Source organism: Nasonia vitripennis, chromosome 4 (assembly GCF_009193385.2).
Source record: "Nasonia vitripennis strain AsymCx chromosome 4, Nvit_psr_1.1, whole genome shotgun sequence".
Classification (NCBI taxonomy): domain Eukaryota; kingdom Metazoa; phylum Arthropoda; class Insecta; order Hymenoptera; family Pteromalidae; genus Nasonia; species Nasonia vitripennis.
Genome location: NC_045760.1, coordinates 1,960,166 through 1,984,719, shown reverse-complemented (window position 1 = coordinate 1,984,719; position 24,554 = coordinate 1,960,166). Strand labels below are relative to the sequence as shown.

Below are 24,554 nucleotides of genomic sequence, written 5' to 3'. Positions count from 1 at the left end.
GAAAGTAATTAAACATTCGCTTTGGAAAAATTCGAAGTAGGCTGTATATACGCAACGACGTCGTTTTCGAGCACTCGAGCCGAAGAGTGATCGGCTTTTCGGAAATTGGCCGCTTCTCTCTCTCTCTCTCTGCCTACGGTTTGATGCCTCGCACAAAGGAAGCGGTAGCGGCAAAGTATCGCTTAATCAAGCAAGGGACGACCGAGTGGGATTATGCCCTCGGCTTTTCTTCGCCGGAGAGCCGAGAGACGATCGTCAGCGATTCCTCAAAAGAGCCTACATATAGGCTATATTCGCTTTCGCGTCCATCAAAGCGTCAAAAGCTCGAGCGAGGGATCGAGTGACGGCCGCAGTCGGCCAGTAGTAGCGGTCGGGCTACGGTGCGGCGGCTCGAGAGTGGATACTCGAGACGGGAATCTTTGCTCAGACAAGAGAGTGAGGCGAGTTTTCTCTCGGCTTTCGGCTCGACCTTGTCCCTTCAGAATTGCCCCGTCCGTCCGTCGGAATTCACGACTGGCGTAACGACAATCCGGAGGTGCGTTATATAACGTAAACGAAAGTTAAAAGAATAAAAAACTGCAGCACTCGGGCGCTTAAAAAGTTCTCTCAGCTCGAGGCTGCTCTGCATCAGAGGCTGCGGCTCGGCGGCAGGGCGCAGGCTCGGGCGCCGATCGGTCGAGAGGCTGCGTGTCGGAGGGAGGGTAGGGTGTCGCCGCTGCCGCCGCTGCCGCCGCTGCTGGCCGGGAGTCCGCTGCCGGCGCTCAGTTGTACGCTACCACCCACGCACGTAGTACGCACGAGACAGGCTCCGCTCGACCGCACGTGCGGTGCTGCTACTGCTGGTCCAGCTTCGCTGTGCACGACGAGCCATACCTTCGACGACGAGGGAAGCACGCGCATACTGCAGGCACGTTCTTATTTCACTTTCACTTCACCTCTCTTTTATTCGTCCCTCGCGTAACTAAACCTCCTCGTCGCGACTGATTACAAAACTGCAGGTGGGAGTCGAGAGTGTTATGAGCCACAGCCGACCGGAGGGTAACGGCGAGGAGCGCTTGGCAAGGACATCGGCAGCCGGCGCCGGAGGTGGAGTGGCCCGCGAGAGCCGCAGCTATCATGCCCAAGTTTAAAATGAAGCAGACCAGCAGTTGCCGAGTCGCGCGGACGAGCCTCTAACGCGAGAGAAGACTTTGAGTATTTTCACCGTGAGTATTTTCCTCTTGTTATACTCGCCATCGTGTACCGAGCGTAACGAGGGATAATTGAGGCAGAGATAGAGTTAAAATTACGATACACTCACTCGCTAATTATTCCGTGAAAAAAAAAAAAAAAAAAAATAGCCCTCCGCAGTGAAAACACGATCGCGCTCGCTATTTTTACAGGCCGCAGGCGTCGGCCTGAATAATACGTTATATTTAACTCTCGCGCGCGTTGTTCGCCCGAGTGTATATGGAATATCGATGCGAGAACTCGTTACGATTCGCCAAACAAATTCACAGACACGTACGACGAAGGTCCAGCAATAGTCGTCGGTTATTAAAACTGGCCATGAGTTTTTTCCCCTCTTCGCGAGAGGAAAGAAAGAACAACACGTTAATCGGCGCTGCTTTTTTTTCTTCAAATCGACCTTGAAATCTCGCGCTTAATCCTCTACTCCGAAGAAGCTTCGCACGGGTATACACAGCGCACACGTTTCAGCTATACAGATAGCGCTGGCTTTTCTCCGAGAGAATAATGTCGCGGCGCTCGTGTCCGGGGCGTATTCGCGAGTTTCCGCGCTTGGCTCTCGCGAGATAAGGTGCGCTTTCCTGGAAAAAGAATAAGCGACGAGGACGGCGAAGTTCAGGATAGAGAAGCGCCGTCGAGATATCGGTATACACAGTCGATTGTTCGTATATAGTTTCTCGGGTTGGAAATTGATCCATTTGTATCGCGCAGTGCCAGTGGAAGAAAAAACGATGCACGCACCGCGAGGGGATATTAATTAACGATTAGTCGGGCCATAAATTAACGCAGCCGCGGCTTCCAACAGCTGTCGCTGCTTCGTCGGGATTTCTCGCGCGACCGCAAATCGAAATTGCCGCTCGCGCAAGGGGATCGATCTAGCCTAGCGAAACGTCGCCGCGACGACAGCTTGCCGCCTAATGGGGCCGAAGAAAATCACGACCTACTGCGAGCGAAATCGGCCGGAAATGGAGTGGAACGACGTAGTTACGCGCCTGTATTTCAAAGTATTTGCGCGAATATTTGCTCGATAATCGCTCAGCTTACGCTTCCGTCTCAATTCGCGCGGGGGATATATTTCAAACTTTCCGCGCAATTTCTCACCCCTCGTTCATTTGTCTCTCTTCCGCGAGAGAGAGAGAGAGAGAGATAGAGATCGCGCGCGAGCGAGAATGTTTGCTAATACGGAAGAGCCGGCGAGGCTCAGGGATAGGGAGGAAAGCGATTCTTTTGTGCGATCGCCGACGCGCGAGAGTGACCTGTCATTCCCGATGGAGTGTGTCTTCTCTCTCTCTCTCTCCCTCTCTCTCTGCGGCGCCGAGATTACAGCTTGAAAAACGATAGCCCCTACGTCGTCCAGTTTGCGATCGTCGGGATAAATAGAGCTGCTCTTCTGGAGAGATTGTTGCCGTCGCTGTTTCTCTCCTTCCAGCTTTCTCGCTCGGCGGAGAGCTTTTAAGAAGAATCCCGCTGTAAAAAGCTCCGAGTTATTGGTCGAATCTTTAAGCTCCCGCTACTTTTGAAACAATCGCGCGTAGTAACTCTCCGATCGATACCGAGATCTTTCGGCGTGGGTATACGTAAAAACGAGAAAAGCGTTGAATGCAAGTAGACCACGAGGATCGTATGGAGAGAAAAAAAGCTAAACATCGCCGCGATGACACGAGCAGATGCGCGCTTTTTTTTATCGAGTCATTCATCACTCGCTCGGCTTTTTCCCGCGCATTTTCATGCGTCAAGCTCGAAAAGCTCGTCGATAAACGGAGCCGCTCGCGTTTTGTTTACATACACGCGTGAGCGGTCAGCACATATTGGGGGACCTGTGCAGGAATTGAAATAGATTCGAGTCGCTGATTTACGCGCGGCTTGATTTATGGACCGGGAAAGATCTCTTTCGGAAAAAGATTTACCGGAAGGGGGCAGCTTTACGAGCCACAGAGGCGTCGAGATTTCATAGAAGGACTGTTACATAAAAGTTTAGCGGCTTCCACTATAATGTACGGGGTCTGGGAAATTTTTTACGATCGAACGAATTTCGATCGATATTGCGCGACGTACATTACGATGCATCGGGGAGTATTGGAAATAAAAAACGTCTGTCGCGTGGAGTACACCAATGGATTTTCCACGATGGAGATATGAGGCATTGTGTCTTTCGCTGTCATGCCCGTGATTTCGCTGCGCATACAAATCAATCGAAAACTTTCGAGACGCGAGGTTCAATTGAATTTCGAAAGAAAATCGAATGTATAACACGTACATTACCTATATGTATATTCTCGCGCGACGCACACGTCAAACGGACTGCCGAGCGGAATAAAGTAGTAAAAGTCACAGAGAAAGGGACGATGTTTTTTCTCTCGCTTGCATCGATCGATCGGGAAAAGAAACGTCGCGTCTCGGAATAGAGATTTCGTCGAAATCCGGCTGGTGTGTACAAAGGGAGTCTCCGAGGAGAAAAGCATCAGCCGATATCCCGTTTCATCCCGTCTCGTTGCGAAAGACCGCCAGGTGTGCCGAGCCGCGTTTCCATTCGGATTACGCAGATCACGGCGGGAAATTTGAAAAGAGCGCGCTTTCGCACCAATTACCCGCGCGGCGATAAATAACGACGTCGCAGTTCGATTGAAGAATGGGAGATTAGCGCGCTTGATCGTCCTTTTCATTAATTCGAGTAAACGAGAAGCCGCACGGCGTCATTAAATCCAGGCGTCGAGTGTCGAAAAAAGGGAAAAACTTTCTTAGCGCGCGCGCGGCGGCGGCCCCCGGGAATAAAGTCAACGATCTGTCCTGAGAGCGTCGCCTTTGAAATTAATTAAATCTCCCCCTGGCTCTGGAGGGGGAGTTTTATGCAGGCAACTCGAAAACAATAAATTGATTTAACTCAAGGCGCCTTATATACTGGTTTTTCGTCTCCGTATATTGTTTAATCTCGGTGTCAAACACCCCTCGCCCCGACTCTCTCTCTCTCTCTTTCCCCCGGCGTTGGCTACTGTACGGCCTGATCACGTTAACAGCTTGACAACAGGTGTCAAGCAGGGCTCCTCGATGATCGCTCCGAGCGCTCCGGGCTAATGAAGGCAGCGCGCGATCGGTTACCCCCGTCTCTTCTCGAGTTCCCATAGCCGCTCTCTCTCTCTCTCTCTCTCTCGTCGTTTATTAACCAGCTCATTTTCGTGCGAATGGACTTGTTTTGGCTTCGTTTCGACGGGGCCATTGTCTCTCTGAAAATTAAAACTGCCTCCTCGCTTGGCCATCCCTCTGATACTAACGGTCAAGGCTGCGTTCGAGGCTTATTTATGATAAGCGTCACCGGCAGAGACGCGCCTGCAGATCTCGACGGCTAATTGGCCAACTAAATAAAAGTACATATAGATATCATAGTATTGCGCGATGATCCCCGGGGCGTCGATTCGAGCAGCTTCAAGGCCGGGCCGAAATCCAGCCGACTCTGATAATCCCATGCAAATCAAAGAGGCCTCGCAATCAAGCCTCACGATCCGCGGTGTAGAATAATACGTCTTCTCGGCAGCTTCTGGAAGAGACAGACGTACGGCGCGCGTCCTTCGCGATCTTTAATTTGCGGCCCACATTGGGATTCCGTCGGCGTCTCGATTAAAAGGAGCGGAGAGAGCTGGGAAACAATGAGATAGAGTGTTTCGGGAAATGGGACGGAGATAAGAGATAATAACGAAGGCCTCACGGAGAGAAAGAGAGAGAGAGAGAGACAAGTAAATTCGGACGGACGGATCCGTTATATATAGTGTAGTGGCCTACGGCGAGAGCGACTCTCTCTGTGTAAATAGCAATAACTCGCGCGTGCGAATAACGACTCTCGAACTGGAAATACCGGAGACGCACGTGCGTGAATTATTGATCGATTCGATTTACATCCTATGCGTGCGTGTGTGTGTGTCGCCTTGTGTATACACACGAGCCGCGACGCATCGCAGGTCGACATCCTCAAAGTCAATGACAAACGTATTGCGTTGCAGCGCGAATTACACGCGTGCAGCTCGTTGTTGTTATCGCGAGGATATTAATTGACGCTTATTTTGCATTCGCCGAACATACCCTGATATAATGGAATATAAACGAATATGAAACGGATATTTTTCCCTGAAAATAAAACTAAGTCACTTTACCTTAGCGAGCGCCGTTTATCGATTGGTTTTATCAAAAACTGACCCGAAATAATCTGGAAGTTTATGAAGGCCGGTGATACGCGTGTATTCCTCGTATACGGCGAATGTATTTCACGTCACGCGGAGGACATTAATTTTTTTCTGTGTGACACGCTTGTGTGTGTGTGTTCCAGGGCTCAACAACATGTCGGGAGCGAATCTACGTGCTGCTGACACCAGTCCCACGCGTCAGCCAAGGTAAAGTATCGCTATGCAGCTATGCGGAACGAATTCGTTTGTAGCTCATTTATTTTGCTCGGTTTCAGTTTACTTGAGACACTGTGTAACGTGAAGAGCGAGACATATTAAATCGTCGTCTATATTAGCCTATCGAAATTACTTAGACGTCGAGTATAAATACTTTGCCCAAGTACAAGCCTCGGGATAATCTACCTAGCAGACAATCGGGGAAAGATCTTGGGTCGCGAAAGTCTCGAGTCCGAATTGCCAAAGTTCGCCGAAAGGCCCTTCCTCAACTATTCTCGAGATGGCCGTGATAAATGCCTCGTATATATGTATACCTCGTATTCAAAACGCAAAAGTGATCATCGCCCTGCTTTGCGCTTTCGATTACGTCCGGAATTCCGAAGGAAAGCTAGCCCGAAATAAAAATAGATATATTAAGGCTACGGTATATCGGGAAAATCTGGTTCACGCCTCGCGCGCGCATCTTCGACATTCCCGTTGATACCCCCGAAATCTCTCCCCCTTTCCTGAAAAAAAAGTCTCCCGGGAGCTTCAGAAGCACACACGCGGAGCCGTCGGCCGCAGAAAACACACGGCCGCGAATAAATCGCCCGACGCTCCGCGCGGAGGAATTTAGCGAAACGTTAGACCCTCGTTTTTTTTTTTTGTTTTTTTTTCATACACACGTACACAGAGCTCGACCACCGGCCCATGATATTGCCAACAGACTCCCCTGTCTGAGGGGCTTGGCGAGGCCAGTCGATCGATGTACATATAGGTATATATACTTCCTCGGTCTGTTACAGGCAGAACCGAACGTACAGCGTGGGACTACCCGAGCGGACTTCCCTCTTCCCGGATTCGTTGCTTCCAGAGAGCGGCGTCATACCACCTCCGCTTCCGAGACGACACTCCGCGACCGTAAGTATGCGCGCGATCTGCGCTTTTCCAACTGTCCCGGAGCTACTATACTTCGTTGTTTGCAGGAGAGCTGAAGTTTTCTCTTATCGACCTTTTTAAAATGGGGCATATTGAATATAAACTTTTCCGAACAATTGGCCGCGTCGTTTGATTTATACCGCGCGCGAACTCGAAGATAATGGCTCCGCTGCGTATTATATAAATCGAATAACGGAGCCGGATTTACTGCGCGCTGCCGCAACTTTTTCCTCGTGATCGCGATAATCCTCCGCTAATTGCGCGCGCGGGTAATATCAGCTCTCGCTCGCGACGCAGAAGTCAATTATATCGTATACCTATAGCAGCTTCTTCGACTTAACGGTAAGCCGCAGCTGCCGCTGATGCAGCAAGTCCGCGGGGGAGAGAGTGAGAGAGAGAGAGAGAGAGCAGCTCGGTCTACTTACTCAGCCTGATGAGTTTGAGAAATTCGATTCGGCTCGTTAAAGTTTTTCGCTGCACCTAGCAGTTCACGTCATCGTGTGTTTGTTTACAGATCCCGTCACTCGTGCACCACTGACACGCCGCACACTACACCAATTCACGAACAACAAACACGACACAAACAATAATGATGACACGTCCAGGTAGAGACATTCGCGAATCGAAGGGACATGACTATGACTAAATCGAAAATCTGAGACAAGCGCTCTGATGAAGAATCTTTCAGCCGGCGGACGTAAGACCGCCGATCCCCAAGCGCAGCAGGAACGAGAAGCCCATCCCCATCCGACCAAGCAACAACGGCCCCGAGAACCAGCAGCAGCAGAGCCCGAAGCAGTCATCGGCTCGGAGCAAAGAAACGCGTCAGCCTTGGCTCGAGGCAGCGGCCGTCGCTGCTGCCAATCGGGCCAGCGAGTTCGATTTCAACGAGGAGCCGTTCGCTCAGCAACAGCAGCCGAGCGCGCTCGATCAGGCCTCGCGAGACCTCGGCAAGAGGCTGCAGAAGGTCAACAAGCCCCAGCAGCAGCAACATACCTTACGAGCGAATAGGTGAGCGATATTCGATGATGCGATGATGCGCGGGCGAGCGTGACGACGAGATAATCCGGACTTGATGAGATGACGCTGTAGCTCGCGTAATTGATAGTACGTCGACGAGGTGCAGAGATGGAAATTTTGTTTTTCCCGAGCAGCAGGCCGCCGAGGCGAGGACAGCGCTCGCCGATAAGCAGGAGGCAGCAGCTCCAGCAGCAGCAGCAGCCGAGCAGTCGATCCGCCGACGAGGATGACGACGAGGACGAGGAGCCTTTGCGCATCGGCAAGAAGTTCGCCGAGATGCAAGCCGCCTCCAGGCGACTCGAGAGGCGGCTGCCCGAGCTCGAGCGACGCTTCCAGGAGAACAGGCAGGAGGTTCGTGCGCGCTCTTCTATTATACGTTGTGTCGAATTTCACCCGTACCCCTGATGAACAGACCAAGGCCGAGAAGCTACCGAAAGCGACGCAGACGAACCTGCCGCCGCCGCTGAGCTCGATATGCAGCCCCGCGCCGAAGCCCATGAACGCCCGACAGGACAGCAACGTCTCCTCCGACAGCTTCAGCCAGACCAGCTCGCCCAGCTACACCAGCAAGACCATGGAGGCTCCTCTGCTGCCGCACAAGCACGTCAACGGAAAAGTCCCAGGCAAGCCTTCACTCGCCCTTCGCGAGCCTCGAGTTTGTTTCCCTTTTCCCTCCCCCCCCCCCCATCTAAACGAGAGAACTGAATACAGGCCGAGCGCTGGCGCCGGAGCCGGAGAACCCGCCGGGAAGCCCGATCACCAAATCCATGAGCACGCCCGCGAGCTTGCAGACCATCGTCAGGTTCCAGAACGGCAGCAACATGTCCCTGCATCACCGGGTAAGTGCCGAAGCAGCTCCTACGCGTCCAAACATTCTCCTCGCGCCTGATGTCAATCGCGTACCTCTATCTATGACGTCGTGCCCGTCGTGCCCGAAGGGCTTATGCGGGAAAAGTTTCGCAAGCCACGCGCCTCAGCGCGATTGACGTCGGATTTTCGAAATATCGATTTCGCTTATCATATCGCCTCGCCTATGCTAATCCGCCGCAGGTGGATCGATGAGCCTTTGAAGAAGTTTCGCTTTTTCGTAATTAATTCTTTTGTGCGGCTGCAGGCGGGGGCCTCGACTCTACGACGAATAATATTCGCCGCGCGTAAACAGAGAATTCAAAGGACTGCTCTATATCATAGCCATATGCGCGGTCGTGTGTATCTCGCTGTTGCAGATCATCAGGGACATGAGGAGACCGAGCAGCCACTACGTGACCAGAGGAAGGCTGCGCTTTCGATTCGCCCAGGTCCTCGCGAACGCCGTGGCCCTGATGCTGATAGCCGGCGGACTCGCAGCTTACTTCAAATGTAAGCCCGTCGACGCTATTTTCCATCGGCCTCGATATTATCTCGCTGCAGTCTCTAATTCTTTTCTCTCTATCTCTCAGATACTTATTCCTTTCAGGCTATTAGAGGTATATGTATAGAGGTAGGAAAGGAGAGTCTATATTCTTTTAATTCGAGAGAGCTGCCGCATCAAAGATCACAGCGCGTACACTATAGTCTCTATTTGAAAGCAGCGCGCGAGAAAAGGCTCTTTCGGAGAAAACACAAAGAATCAACGTGAAAGCTAACTCTCTTTCTTTTCCTCTCACTCACTCTGTGCGCTCCGGCCGCTGAAAAAGCAAACATCAGCCTTTAGGATCGAGACGACTCGCGCAGTAGTACAGACGCGCACACGTTTCGCGGAGCCGTATTGTTAGACTTGATATTATTACGGGGTTAAAGCGCGAGCTCGGCCCAAGGAGGCTCGAGCCATTAGCCTTGGAGTATAAGTAAGTGCCCTGTACGCGCGTTATTCGCGGAAAACGGATTACTCTTAAACACTCGCGGATTATACGATATGTAGGTCGGCCGGCGGCGCGTAGTCGAGGCGCGGAATTCGACAATTATTTCCGTTGAAATTTGAAGGAGAGAAGAAAACGCGCGAGTTTTCATAAATCCGTCCGGCTGAAGTAATTTACGCGGCGGCCGGCTTCTCGTTTTTCCGAGAATTCATTATAATACGAAGCGCGACTTTTTGATCATCCGCACCGAGCTCATTTTTTGCGAGTCTGCAGGTCCGGGGAATTATAACGAGAGAGAGAGATAGCTACATGGAATGTTTGCTATACTGCCGGGGCTCAAAGGCAGTTCAGTGTGTGATTACTTTTGGGGGGATTATGAAATTTCCCGCACTGAAAAACAGCGATCGCTTTATTACACTGCGTGTAACATTTCATTGGCTTGGTGCTGCCGTTTTACAAGGGTTTCTATCCTCATCATTTTTGAGCGAGCGAGAGTGAACGATTGTCGAACTTATGTCCTTGTGTGGCTTGGTATTATATACGTGTGTATAGGATGTAAGCGATGTGTGTGTATAAGCGTACAAGGGAGTTTGAAATTAATTCCGAGCGTTTCGAACGCAGCTTACCCAGCGACGGTGATAAAGGCGACCAACGAGAACAAGACGACACTAGCGAGCAGCGGAACGACGGCGGTACTGTCGGAGCCGATCCTCTCGAATTCCGAGATGCAAAACCCGGCGCCGGGTATCTGCCTACCCGTCATCGTCAACTTCTGCCAGTACCACAAGGTAATGAAAGAAACAAGACGAGAGTATGAATTTCGTCGCGGGACTTGTCGACGGTCTAAAATAAAGGGACGACGCTTAAAGCGGAGGTCGACGAACAAACAAAATCTTATTTCGCCGACGGGGGAGCGCGAGGGGGGGGGGGGTAAATAAAGAAAATTGAAATCCTCTCTACGGCTTCTTCTCGAGTCCGCAATTATATCAAACGCGGCGGCGGGGAAAAAATTAATCGAAAATTTCCTCCCTTTAAACTTCCTCCGCTTGAGAACAAATAAAATAGGTATATACGCGCCGGAGCTAATTTTTATGTCGCGCACGTCGCCTTGTCCGCGCCATAATTCTCCTCGTCGTCGTCGTCGTCGTCGTCGTCGTCGTTACAAAGTAGCGCAGTTAAAGCCTCTCGAAAACAGAGTCTGCGGAGAAAAACGAGAAACATGGAGAGAGGTATACGCGGCGGGAATTAATCGTCGCTACTTCTGCACGCAGATCCCGTACAACTACACCGTCTTCCCGAACTACATGATGCACTTTAGCCAGCGAGAGGCTCAGCACGACCTCGAGCTCTACGACGCCGTGATCGACGTGAGATGCTACGAGCTTGCCGGCTTGTTTCTCTGCAGCGTTTTTGTCCCCAAGTGCGGCCACAAAATGGGCCGGGCTGTCGGGCCCTGTCGGAGTCTCTGCTTCGGTGCGTTGCGTTCATTTAATTTTTACCCACATTTTTAAGAGTCGTGTACGAGAGAGTTCGCGTTGGACCTTGCAGAAACGGTGCGGCGCTGCGGCTTCTTCCTGGACGTCTTCGGGCTCACCTTCCCGGACTACCTGCAGTGCGACATCTTCACGGAGAGCACGGACCCGAACGTCTGCATCGGCCACCAGGAGGTAATCGAGGCCGAGAAGCGCGCGGCCAGACCAGGTAAGAGCCGCGTGAATATTTCATCGCTTTTTTTCCTAAAAGCCTTTCATTGTCCCCTCGGAAAAGAGGGCTAATTGTCGTCCACAGTGTACACAGCAGCGCGAGAGCATTGTTCGAGCGCTGCATTGTTTACTCTCTATCTCGCGAGAGCGCGGCGCTCGTTTGCCTTCGTATTGTCTCTCTCTCTCTCTCTCTCTCTCTCTCTTCGCGCATCAGCGATCGGGAACAAAACACGCGCGCGCGACAAATGAGGCGGGGAAGGAATTCGTAGTCTATACTAGAGACGAATTTTCGGTTCGATTCAATTAAGCTCGAGAGGGGGATAAAAGCTCTCGTGTGCTCGGATAAACGCAGCCGAGTTTATGCGCGCGGGTAACCTGCTCTGAGTAATTTAAGGCGGCGAACGCAATTTAGCCCGCCGATGCCCGGCTCTGTTATGGCGGGCTTCGTGGTTAACGCTAATAGCTTTGCGTAACGGCCGTTATTTTGCGGGAGTCGTCCCCGCGCTGCACCGCATATACGCGTGTCTGCGTTATATCGAGAGAGGAGGAAAAAAAAGAGATGCGCGCTCGTTAAAATTAAACGTTTCCTTGATTTTCGATGGATATTTTACTGATCGGGGAACGCACGAGCTGGTAAAAAATTTAATTATTCTCTTTGGTATACGAGCGGGAGCCCGGAGAAAATTAAAGCCTGATGCAAATACATCGATCTGACTGGGTCGGTTAATGATGTTTCTCGCGATTTTTATTGAGGCTCCAATTATATAGATCGCGCGGCACAGTAGTAGCTTCGCTCCTACTATAGCCTGCCAGGTCAATACGCGTATTCTATATAACACACAGCGCGTATGGATATCGCGGCGGCGACACATAACGCCGCCGGGGGAGTGAGACTACTGTACAGGGGCGTCGGAAGCCAAGTGCGCCGCCGCATCGATATTCCGAGCGAGCGACGCATCGATTCACTCAGTCTCTCGAGCTCCACTGCGGTTAATTAAGATTAAATTGTCAGCTCGATTAGGGGGGCGGGCGTGTGCGTGCGTACGACTGAAAAATACCCGCACCGCGCGCGATTGTTTCTTTCTCCCCTCCTCCCCGCGATAATAAATCTCTTTCTTCGAGTCCTCCCCATACAGCTGCCTGTGATTCATTGCGCGGATTCTCGACTGATCGCTTCATCAATAATTCCGCAGCTTTTTCGCGATTATTATTGCCCTTCGAAAATCGTCTGCGCGCGCACACAGAAAATGAGCGAAAAAGCGTAATCCCGCCGGCGCTCAATTAAAAATCCCGAATATAAATGTCGTTCTTTCGGTTTTGCATGAATAATTTGAGTGGCGATAAATCACCCGTACGCGGTTTCTTTGTCGCGGGGCAGCCTGTCCGAGCGACTTCCAGTGCGACGAGAAGCGCTGCATCCCGCTGGACTGGCGGTGCGACGGCCACGTCGACTGCGAGGACCACACGGACGAGATCGGCTGCGGCGAGTGCAAGGACAGCGAGCGCACGGGCCTCGCGGCCATCAGCTCGAAGGGGGCCGGCAAGAAGAGCAGCAGCGTAAAAAACGTCCTGGCGCAGGCCTCGCTGCACTGCGGCGAGAGGAGGTGCATGTCCGCCTCGCACATATGCAACGGCGTCACCGACTGTCCCTGGGCGCAGGACGAGAGGAACTGCCGTGAGTCCGCCGCCCCTTACAGTAATTCTATGTGTAGACCTCCCGTCGCGATCCGACGCGTATAATTTGCAGTGAGGCTGAGCGAGAGGAACGGGGACGTCGGAAGGGGTCGACTGGAGGTGTACCACGCGCGGAAGGGCAAGTTCATACCCGCCTGCATAGCCCACTGGACGCCCTCGAGGGCCAAGAGCATGTGCGCCCTGCTCGGCTACAAGTGAGTATCTTATCATGGGTTCTGCGAGTTAGGCGCGCTTTCACTCGACACGACCGTATACACCGCCAGGCTCGTGAACTCCTCGACGCTGGTCATGTCCGAGAGCAACGTGAGCATCGCCGAGCCGGTGCTGGAGACGTCGCAGCGCTGGAGGCTGGCCCAGAAGAACCAGGGCAACCTGCTCCAGGAGCTGCAGCAGTGCTCCGACCAGAAGGACTACTCCAGCATCGACCTGGTCTGCTCCGGATACGGTGAGTGCCCCGATGGGTTCGAAGAGCGTACGATGATAACGCGTGGTAATTAACGTTATTGCGCAGAGTGCGGCAGGAGGCCGCAGAACTTCGGCAACTCGAGGGCCCGCACGAGGATAGTCGGGGGAGTGGAGTCGGCGCCGGGCGACTGGCCGTTTCTCGCGGCGCTGCTCGGCGGTCCCGAGCAGATTTTTTACTGCGCCGGCGTGCTCATCGCGGATCAGTGGGTCCTCACGGCCTCCCACTGCGTCGGCAAGTGAGTATAGTCGATTACTCGCCTGATTTCCGCTCTATCGACGACGCTTTCACGACCGGCGATTTTTCAGCCACTCCGAGGTCTCCGGCTGGACGATCCAGCTGGGCATCACCAGGAGACACGCGCACACCTACCTCGGCAAGAAGCTCAAAGTCAAGCGGGTCGTGCCCCATCCCAATTACAACCTCGGCGTCGCCCACGACAACGACGTGGCTCTCTTTCAGGTACGTGTGCAGCGGCGTTTTATCCTCGCCATCAGACTCGATCCTAACTCGCGCGACATTTGCAGCTCGAGCGACGGGTCGAGTTCCACGAGCATTTACGACCAGTTTGCTTGCCGCCGGCTAATATCGATCTGGCACCCGGGACTGTTTGCACGGTTATTGGCTGGGGCAAAAAGGAGGACACGGAAAGTTCGTATACGGCTCTCTCTCTCTCTCTCTCTTTCGATCTTATCGCAGTCACGGTATACGGCAGTACGCGGGAATTGATGGTCTGTTTCTTTCCTTTTCATCGCCCAGCATCCGAGTACGAGCCAGCCGTGAACGAAGTGACGGTACCCGTCCTCGGTAGGGAAGTCTGCAACGCCTGGCTGGTGCACAGGGACCTGAACGTTACCGACGGAATGATATGCGCCGGATATCCCGAGGGCGGTAAAGACGCTTGCCAGGTTCGTACGTTACCCCGAGTGCGCGCAGGCGATCGATGCGTGCGCCGAATTGTTTTGAAAATTTAATTGGCGTTTCTCCTTGAAGGGCGATTCCGGCGGGCCGCTTCTCTGCCAAGACGAGAACGATAAGGATCGATGGTTCGTCGGGGGCATCGTCAGTTGGGGCATAAAATGCGCCCATCCGAGGCTTCCCGGAGTCTATGCATACGTGCCAAAGTACGTGCCGTGGATCCTCAAGGAGATCGAGGAGTACTCGGAAAACGATTACGGCTAGCAGATGCAGCACTCGTACGCGGAGAAAAAAGTCGACTCTGGTAAGCGGACAAATTACTGGACTATGAGGAGCGGCAAGAGGGCCTGAGCCATCAGCACACAGTACGAGCGGACGAGCGCGCGCAGCTTTCAAAAGTCGATATTTTATTATACCGTCGATCGAAAGTATTTTTTATACCAAAAAAAAAAAAAGAATGATGATACGAGACAGCTGCGCAACACGAATTTTCACGAGGGGAGATGCCTGCGTACATCAGTCAATTTTACGATTGCGACAATAATGAAAATAAGACGCGTCTCTCGCTATCTATATCGAGAACACGCATTGTAAACCAGGACAATAAATCGTTATATAACCAACGACAAGTTCGAGCGAGATAAAGGGAATAATGGGCACTTGAAACGAAACAAATATCGCTAACAATAAGATTTCTTTGTGATGATTGATAATGTTATAATATATAATATGTACGCGCTGCATAAATATCGATGTTGTTGTGAACTTCTGACGCGGAGGCGGTCTATCGCGCAACGCTAGCTGCGCGACACCCACGAGTTTGCTAAAGTTTCGCTTTGTGTATCGAGCATAATAAGGAAAATTTAGGTTTAAGGGCTCTGCGATCTAGAACACACGTGAAATAAAACGGAAACATATAGTAAAAGCGAACGATTTAGGTTGGAAGCATGTAGAGATTTGCAGAGGCGAATATATCTTTCGTTTTCTTCTCACCACACAACACAACACACACACACACACGCACGCAATGTACAATAGTGACTTGTGAGGTTGCACATTGTTTCAAAGACACGAGCACTAGAAATCTAGATTTTACCTATTTTTTACCGTTCGACATTTTTTCACACACGATTTTTGCAGCAGAAAACTGCTTCTTCGTGGATCTGTAAGTTTCTACGTGTTTCTACATAAGCGTATTTACCCGACAAGAGGACAACGCCCGCGAAAGGTCTCTTCCTATTTAAGTAAATAGCAAAGTTCAGATAAATGAGCGTTTGTGGCAGTACTCTATAGGGAATTGATTATACTTTTGGTACTATTACATACAAAAATTATAACAATACCAAGTATTTAAAAAAATAAACTACATAAGTAAACGATTTCCGAACAAAAATAATATAAAATCGCGCATGAGATGCGACTAAAAAGATTTTTGTATGTCCTATAGATTTTGGTGGAGATAATGAAATGCAACCAAATACGATGCCACCAAGTGGTTTATTACAACTTTTCTGGGTCATTGATTTTTTAACCTCCAAACAGACAAAGTAATAAGATCGTTGATTGTTTGGCTGTTCAAAAATTGCGAGTTTACAGAATAAAACAAAAAAACCCAAGGAAAATAGTTTATATCGCATGCAATGCATCGGTCCTTTAATCGAGTATAAGAGTAATTATCCAAAGTAGCATTTCCGAATGTAAAAAGGCACTTAGATTATACACATTAAGGCGAACAAAAATCATACTGTATAAACTTAAAAATACGATAATTATGTGATTGAGTTAAGATTAGAATGCGTAAGTATATTCAGATTGTAAAATTGAATATACACAAGTAACACATATATTAATCAGTATATTTAACGCAACAGAAATGATTGTCTCAAGAAGTAACTTAGAAAAAAATTCCAAGTATTTTATAGTGAAATTTGAAAAAGTCAAAATATTTCTGATATACTAACGTACACGACGTGACTATTGGGACTATTCAGCAATCAGACTTGCATTTCGAATCAATGATTTTTTTCTAAGTGATATAAAAGGAGACATTGCTTTATAGAATGTACAACTAATAGCCCCTTGTTACTCAAATAATACGTAATCGATGTAGACGCTATACCTATATAAAGCTAAATGATGTTGACTGAATTCTAGGGATATAAATTAAAATGAAAAGAAATACTGCACCAGCACTTTTTTGATCCGCACTCGAAAATACCTAGTTTTTTAAACGAATATACTTTATACAAAGGTTTGTTATTTACAAGACCTAGAAGCCTTACAAAAACACTTGAACTTTTTCAAGTGATGTCAGAGAATTATATGACGAGTATTGTTGATAAATTTTAATTGATATATTATTGAAACCATAGGCCAATATTTGTGAGAGTTAAGTTTAATTAAATAAATTATACTCCAACTGAGTTATCAAAGTTTAATTTAGATCAAAATACATTTTTCGATTGAATGAATAGTTTCTATTCTAACCAATTGATCTAGTTTTGCGTTTGAAAAGTTATTTAATACAATTTACAAAGTATGACAGAAAATTGGACAATACAGTGATTGTCTTCCTTAGTATCCAGACAACGCTTTGTAGTTAGAATATCAAAATAAGTAAGAAACTAATAAATATCAGACAATACTGTGTGAACAGACAATAATTAACTATAGGAAATGTTCCAAAAACTGGACAATAAAATACCTGTAACGTGAGATTAGTAAGTAAGTAATAAATAAATAACTATTAAAAATTATAGTTAAATTAAAATAAAAATATTTTTGGTGGAATCGCATTTAAAATATATTTTAAAATATCTTTATTTCGACAACGATTCAAGCTAAGAATACAAATCCCGTATAATACGATTTCTAAACCTCGATCTATTCAATAATTTGTAGAATTCTACTCAAAAAGGTACATGCCTACATTTAATCAATTTTTCTATAAATTTAAATGGGATAACTTCAAAAATATTGCTAAGCTACTAAAGTACTAAGTAAATACAAAACTAAATAATACTATGTGTTTAAAAATGTAAAATGATTTGCTGTTGTGTAAAATTGTCAATATAGTGTTAGTCAGTTTAGGATATATTTTACAGTACTAAAAATTTATAATCTGCGAATATAATAGTGTACAGAATAAAATAGGTATCGTTTGCAAATGAGAAAAATCCATATGATGCGAGATAAAATTTGCTAACGTTAAAATTAAAAAAAAACGTAACTAATATAGAATATATGTATAGACATGCACTCGGAAAAATATTCAACAAATATTAATACGAAATTTGTATATAAAATATTAAACGTTATCAACCATATGCGAAAACCATATGCGAAAAAATATTTTAATCGAGGGTAACGAACATTTTTCCGAGTGTATTTTTGAATGCTGCGCACAAAATACAGATAACTTATAAAGAAAGACTTCTGTCTTCATGACATGATGAAAATTGCATATTTACTCCTGTGAAGTCAATGTTAAATAGTAAAAGATTTGTTAAATTAAGTGATAGGTTTAACTGGAACAGTAACTAAATACTATAGTTTACCTATTAGTAAGTTTCACGTGCAAAGAAATATGCATATGTAATCAAAACATTTGAGATGCAATCGGAAAAAGTAATCTTGAATCAAAACTATCTCGGCATAGAAAAAAATCTAACCATTCAGAAAACTATTTCTATACTGTAACTCTGAGTTTCGTTTGGTTATGACAACTGTGAGTAGTTGTCATCATTTGATATATTATAGAACAAAGATGTAATATATAGCCAAAAGTTTGTTGTTGAATCAAGTTTTTGATAACGGTAAAGAAATTTTATGTTATTAATGGTTTGAATCGTTTCATTGAGTAATGTATACAAATTATCAATGATTTATTGTAAACAAGTATTAAATGCAGCGATATTGAAAGATCATAATATGATTTTTTTAGGCAAAATAAATGTTCGATACATTCAAGATTGAAAATATTTTTATATTTAAATTTTCTTATTACCACATTAAGGTGAAAGTTTAAATTTGATTTTGCTTTTTTACGGTTAAATGTTCTTGATTGAAAAAAATAGTCTACATACTTTTAATTTCGCATAGATTGAGATGTTGAATTTAAAGTCATTCTCAAAAATGCATAATTGTAGTAAACTGTAAAACTTTATAACTGCACGCACAGTTGGAATAAATATAGAGTAATGAATAAGCCGAAGCTTGGTATACTTGTAGATCAGTATAAATATTATTGTATGATTATTATTATTGTTATTATTATTATTATTATAAATGAACGTATAATATTAAATGTATGATTTTTACACTGCAGTATAGTGAAACAAACTTATTTTAGCGAAACATAATAAATAATAATCAAATACAGCTCCTAAGATTAGTTACACTTTAATGGCTAGTGTATTTATTTTTGAATAGGTATTTTTTAGTGATCTGCATCTTGTTTTGACACCGTCCAAACTTTATTCTTTGAGGGATATTTCTTGGTACTTAGTAAATGTACGCTGTTAAGCGCCAGTACAAATACGAAAGATGAAGGAAATTTTGTGAAAACTAGTTATACACTTCAAAAAGTAGAAGAAGTCTATCGTATAATTTTGCAGTTAACTTTATATTCTAAGCCTCTTGGTTATTTGACCATGAATTTTATTATAAAAATGTAGATGTAAGGATTTTGAAGTATGCACGAATGAAGATATTAATTACCGCAAGTTACGAATGCCATGATAATTTTTTTTCAAAGGAAACGTCGATCAAATTGAATTTTCCGAACTAAATAATATTCTTTGCTATCACAGGTACAATCGAATAGCCCTATATTACGATATGCATACATCACTTTAGATTAAACTAAAGAAATATTATTTGTACATGATACAACAAGTTGATAGATTGTATCAATAACTACTTTTTACAGTATTGGTGATTACGAAATTTGGGGTAATTTAATGTGATTGCTTTCTATTGTGCTTTACACAGATCCTAATCGTACAATCAATGGTCGATATTATCGATATGCAGGCTGTAAAACAAGTATAACCGTATGATCTTGTAAGAGAATTAAAAACTAAGCTTAATCTTATTACACGTCTAGAAGTACAGGCGATACGTTTATATGATGTTGAATATGCAATGTGGGTATGTGGAGATGTTCACATATGTTGCTGTGATGGGTAGATAGAATAAATAATTGTTGTGAATTGTTTCACTGTAATTGCGCTACGTGGAATTAAGATCGAGGCAGCAGCTTTTTATGATTAGACTATCGTTTCACTTCTTTCAAATTTTCTATTAATCATTATGTTAGTATGGTTTGCGCGATCATTCTTGAAATTCACTATGAGAAAATCAGTTAAAAATGATTGAGTGTTTGCCTTCGACTATACATTTACATCTAATAGCTACGAATTATTATTTCAAGTAAACTATAACGTAATATAAAAAAAAATACATAGGCAGTAGTGAATAATTCATTTATTTTCAGTATTATAGGTATACTTAATCTAAAGAAACTAGTAGTAAAGATTGTACTCATGTAGATATAAAGCCATTTTTCTACTAAACTTTTTTTTACAATCATTAGAGAAATAATGTGTTCAAACACGATCTTAGATCTTCTTAAAACTTTCTTTAAGAAACTATTAAAAATGAGCTCTAATAAAGCCTTCGGATCTTGCAGAAAAAACAATCATACGTAGTAACGCTAATGCTTGCACTGCCTTTCCCCTTACATTTGTAGATTTTAGAACGCCGAAGCAACTGTCTGACCACTAGCGCAAACTATAAGGAGTTAACAAAAAAAAAAAAATTAAATATGTACGCGCTGTTCTATGTAAATGGACTAAACAAAAAGAATTAATCGCTCAGAAATTATTCGTAGAATATGCTCGATATTAAAATGTTTAGGCATATGTTTGGCGTTGAGCTGAATATACGATTGATTTTTACTCTTGCAGGCCAAGAGACCGCATAAAAAAATTGTCAGGACAATAGAGAGAAAGAGTGAGAGAATGAGAGACTTGTAAAAGTATCGCTGACAATGTCGTTGATCTCTGCAGCTGTAATTGCTAAATTAGAAGATTTTTTGTGGATATACAAATCCATATGCACAGCCGTAAAACTTATTCTGCAAGTTTATTGTTGTGCGAATTTAACAAACTGAAATATAACCAAAAACTCAAAGAGCACGGTATTCTTGATAACTCTAGAAAATTCTATTGCCCGCAGGTCAGACTAAACGGCATTTGTAAGCACAAAGCTTGTCGCTTTGTAATAATAAATGTAATCTGTGACGTTGTTGTTTGCAAAAAATCTTCTATGTGCGACGATTATCAGAATGGTACAAAACAAAAGATATACTTAAAGTTGTATGCGCGTGAAAATTATACTGGTGTATTGTAAGTAAATATATAATATATGGAAGAAGAAAAAAAAAATATATATATATATACGGTGATACATATTGATATAAATATATTTATGGAAAATGCGTGTTGACAAAATAAATTATGTATTGACTAAGCTTGGTTGTTTGTTCATTTCACTGCCCAACGCCCCTTTTATAGTTTAAACAATCGTCTCAAAGTTTCTGATCCTAATTTTTATTTTATTATAAAAATCGATTATGCATCGTGAATCAATAACGTCGATAAGCTAGAAATCTGAAACCTCGTGTTTTTTGCTGGTAAAGTAGAAAGCTGGTGAGCGACTAGAGCTAACAGCCAGTGGTCGGTAAATGGAAACACATCGTTTTCCTAGGATAGTAAAAGTATTTATCCCAAGTATACCCTTGCTAACAAACACAAAGATCGACAATGCAAGTCATCAGAAAAAGCCATACACAAAAAAAGTGCACACACGCGATCGGATTACGTTCTCGGAGCTTTTTTCATTCATTTAAAAACTAGCTGAAAATCCGCTCGATCCGTATGCGAGCGAATCATTTCACAAGCTTATCCCATAATGATTCGGGAGCAAACTTAAGGCCGTCCCGCCGGGTAATCCCTGTGATTTTACACTGTTTTGCGTCATATCCAAAGTGACATTTAATACCGCCACGGGACTTAGCTCGGCGCTCCGGTGTCGTTACAGAAGGGGTACGGATCGGGCTGTGCATGAAAAGAGACGGGTGCGCAGGGCGCGCGGGGGAGATTTTTTTCTTCAGCGAGACCTTTGTGCATTGAAACAAACGGAGCATGAGATGGGATTTGCTGCGATTTGAAATCCATCCGCGTGAAAGAGAGGCTGTCGTTGACTTTGTGTACCGACTGAATCGCATACGTCTTGGAGACTACAAACGCGAGGTGACCCGAATTTTCAAAGGATCTCTTTCACGAGGCCGTGAATTCGCCAAAAATCCACGTAACCGTCAAGGGGAACAGAGGGGGAGCGAAAGAGTGCCTGTAGAAAAGGCGGAGCTTAACCGCATCGGCACTAACGAACTCTTAATGAGCACTACGCGGGATACAGGCGGTGGCGGCGCTTGCTTTTAATTAAAACAAACACGATTACAAGTTTCATCCAGAATTCATAAGCATGATCGATATGCGGGCGCGACGCTCCAGGGGAGGTGTATATTCACACTCTTTCATAGCCGCGCGACGTTTACCTCGAAAGTTACAAAGCGGCGCGAGCGAGCGCGGGAATTAACGGAAAAAAGGAGTGAAGCCTGCTGCCTGCAGCTGCGAGGATGCGAGTTTTCCTCTTAATTATACGCGCCACCGGCAGCAGCAGCCCCCCGCTCCTTCCAAATTAACGCGAACGCTCGTTTTATTAATTTATTACTCGCCGCGTATATTACATCGCGCGAGGCGCAAGTTGCGGGCGTGATGCGCCGGCTTTGAGAAAGTGCTTTGCCTCTTTTAATTACTTTCTAATTGAATCGCTCTGCCGCGCCGCGGCTGCACTAAATCTTTTCGCCGGGCGGGAATTATTTACATTTTTAATTTTCTCGAATCGCAAGCGCGTTCGAATTAAAAGTTGAGCAATTTTCCGACGAGTGCGTAATGTACAATTTGTAAAAGGATACAGCAAGGAGATGATCGTATGAGCAATCGAGCCCCTATTCGCGGAGAATATTCTCGTAGTTATTTGTCGTAAAGTAGTTATCGCATCGGCGCGCGCAGCGGGGGTCGAAATTTCGTCCTCAATTGTGGGAAATGGAATCATTACCAAGGTATATAGACGCGCTGACAAGATGATCCTCGCGCGCGCGCCCTTTCCCTGCCTCGGCGTATCCCCGCACACACACGGCTTAATTATTTTAGCCTTAATGGAACGTGCGGCTTTTCTACAATACGGCTAATTTCCGAGCCGGAGATAAGCCGGTTATCAGCGACAATCGAGCCGGGAGGAAGAGGGATGTGTACATGTGTGTGGGTGCCTTACTCGATTGCCACTCAATTGCTCCCGAGCCACTTATTCGCCGCTTCGCTCTCTCTCTCTCTCTCTCTCTCTATACAGCTGCCTACATGCGTACAGTATATATATCCCGCTTAATGGGGTGGCTTGTTAGAAAGCCGAGGAGGCGAGGGATGCGACGAGAGAGAGAGAGAGGAAATCTACCCGCATGATGCGTGTCAGGCGCGAAACGAGAGAACAGACGCGGTTATTTTGAAAATAAAATTACGTTTTCGCTCAAACTTCATGAATAATGCAGCGGTAATGCACGCTTGATGATAATTCGAGAGCACTATAACGAGTGCCCCGCTACCATCTCCGCATATTATTACAATATTTACCGTTGCATAACGCCTGCACAACTTTCCGTCGGCCGATCTTTCGTTTGCACACGCGGATAAGGTACATACCTCTCGAGCTTTATCTCGAATGAAATAGCGAATCGTGAGCGCTGAAACAATAAACCGGCGCAAAGGCTCGTTTTCCGCGTTGAAAAATCAAAAGGGATCCGCCGCGGAAGGGTTCGCACGCCGCGAGAATAAGCGAGCGAGTACCTATACATAACGAGACAGGAGGAGGAAGCGATAAATCAGAAAAGGTAGCGAATCGCCGCGAGGCTGGGACGGGCTTGAAACAAACGTGCAATTTAACAGTGGCGAAGTCTCTCCCGGAGAGATAACCGCCGGTTTCCGCGCGCGCGCGCGCCGAAGAAGAGGAGATCGAGGGAGAGAAGAGAAAGAGAAGCGAGAGGCATAGGATTATGATCGGTTATATATTTTAGTGGGCGGGTACGGGACTTCTGTTTAAACAGTAATTAGGGATCGCCCCGCCCGCTGCTCGCACGCTTATGTGCTCTTCTTCTCCTCTCCTTCGGCCGTGTGTACACAGGCGCGAGCTTTGCCAACTATGAGCTGTTTTGCCTCTCGTTTTCTCGACTACCTGCAGCAGCAGCCGCCGGGCTCTGTTACGCGCTATTAACTTCCTCTTTTTTGCCCGATATTAGCTCTATACACGCTCGTTGAATATATTTCTTTCTCTCGGAGCGAGTCGTTAAAACGTCGAGCGAGGCAACATGTTTATCCGGACGGGAAAAAGAGTAGCGAATTTCACGCGAGCCTCATATTTTCTCGGAAAGTACATTTCACATCGAGCGAAGGACAGGCCGGAACGAGGCGACGGTAGCCAGAAGAAGAAGAACAAGAAGAAGAAGAAGAAGAAGAAGAGGCGCCGGCCGAAAACTCAACAGCGAGTACACAGCGCAACACATCCCCCGTCGTTTCGACGAATTATCTTCGCCTATGATGAACGTCCGGGCCGCTCTACTTATTTTTCGCTCCTATATAACACACACGCGCGCGTAATTCTCGAGGAAAGACTATACGTAGCATGTTGCTGCAGCGCCGGAGAAAAACGCCGAGAGAGGGAGAGAGAGAGAGAGAGAGAGAGAGAGAGAGAGACGAGATCGACCCCCTGCGCTCGCGGTTGGACGCCATCTTATTTATTGTTTTAATTATATCAGAATATATCGTTAGAAGCCGTGTCAGGCCGCCGAATATCCGCGAGATTTATGCGCCCGCGCGCAGCTCTCCTCCTCGATTGCTTTATACGCTTGTTTTCGCCGAAGAACCGCGCGCGTAATTTGTTGCGAATATTTCGGCCGGGCCCCGCGATCCTTATTCATCATATCGAAAAATCGCCGCTCCGATATCAAACAAATTGCTAATCAGTGCTCGCAGCAAGCGGGTGGCTGATGCGCGTTGTCGCGCTCGAAAATCAGGCGTATGTCGCGCCCCGGCAAGCCGATTACGCATCTCGAGCGCGATAAATATTTGAGAGCGGCGCGCGTAAGCCCTTTGTCATGCTAAGAGCGAGTCTGATTGAAAAATGCCGAGCGGATATAGTCGTCAAAGCCTGCGATGCAGTCATGTATGCAGATACGGCGACAAGCCTCTCGATGCCCAACTCTCGTTTC

At 46.4% G+C, this 24,554-nt stretch overlaps 1 protein-coding gene across 2 annotated transcripts; it reads left to right on the top strand.

The window, feature by feature from the left end:
* The first annotated feature begins 727 nt into the window (after positions 1 to 727).
* Positions 728 to 20,024, top strand: LOC100121850 (atrial natriuretic peptide-converting enzyme). 2 transcript variants are annotated; one of them, XM_008213243.4, is made up of 20 exons: positions 731 to 907; positions 999 to 1,205; positions 5,543 to 5,606; positions 6,401 to 6,515; positions 7,222 to 7,544; positions 7,688 to 7,904; positions 7,966 to 8,176; positions 8,265 to 8,392; positions 8,780 to 8,912; positions 10,013 to 10,179; positions 10,663 to 10,864; positions 10,940 to 11,092; positions 12,473 to 12,769; positions 12,842 to 12,983; positions 13,053 to 13,234; positions 13,301 to 13,490; positions 13,561 to 13,714; positions 13,780 to 13,903; positions 14,012 to 14,160; positions 14,246 to 20,024. In XM_008213243.4, exons 3-20 carry the CDS (start codon positions 5,554 to 5,556, stop codon positions 14,432 to 14,434), a joined length of 3,129 nt encoding a protein of 1,042 aa, XP_008211465.1. In that variant the 5' UTR covers positions 731 to 907; positions 999 to 1,205; positions 5,543 to 5,553; the 3' UTR covers positions 14,435 to 20,024. The 2 variants fall into 2 exon arrangements, with proteins under 2 accessions (XP_031784923.1, XP_008211465.1); XM_031929063.2 differs by having other exon boundaries at positions 728 to 907; positions 13,780 to 14,160.
* The last annotated feature ends 4,530 nt before the right edge of the window (positions 20,025 to 24,554 follow it).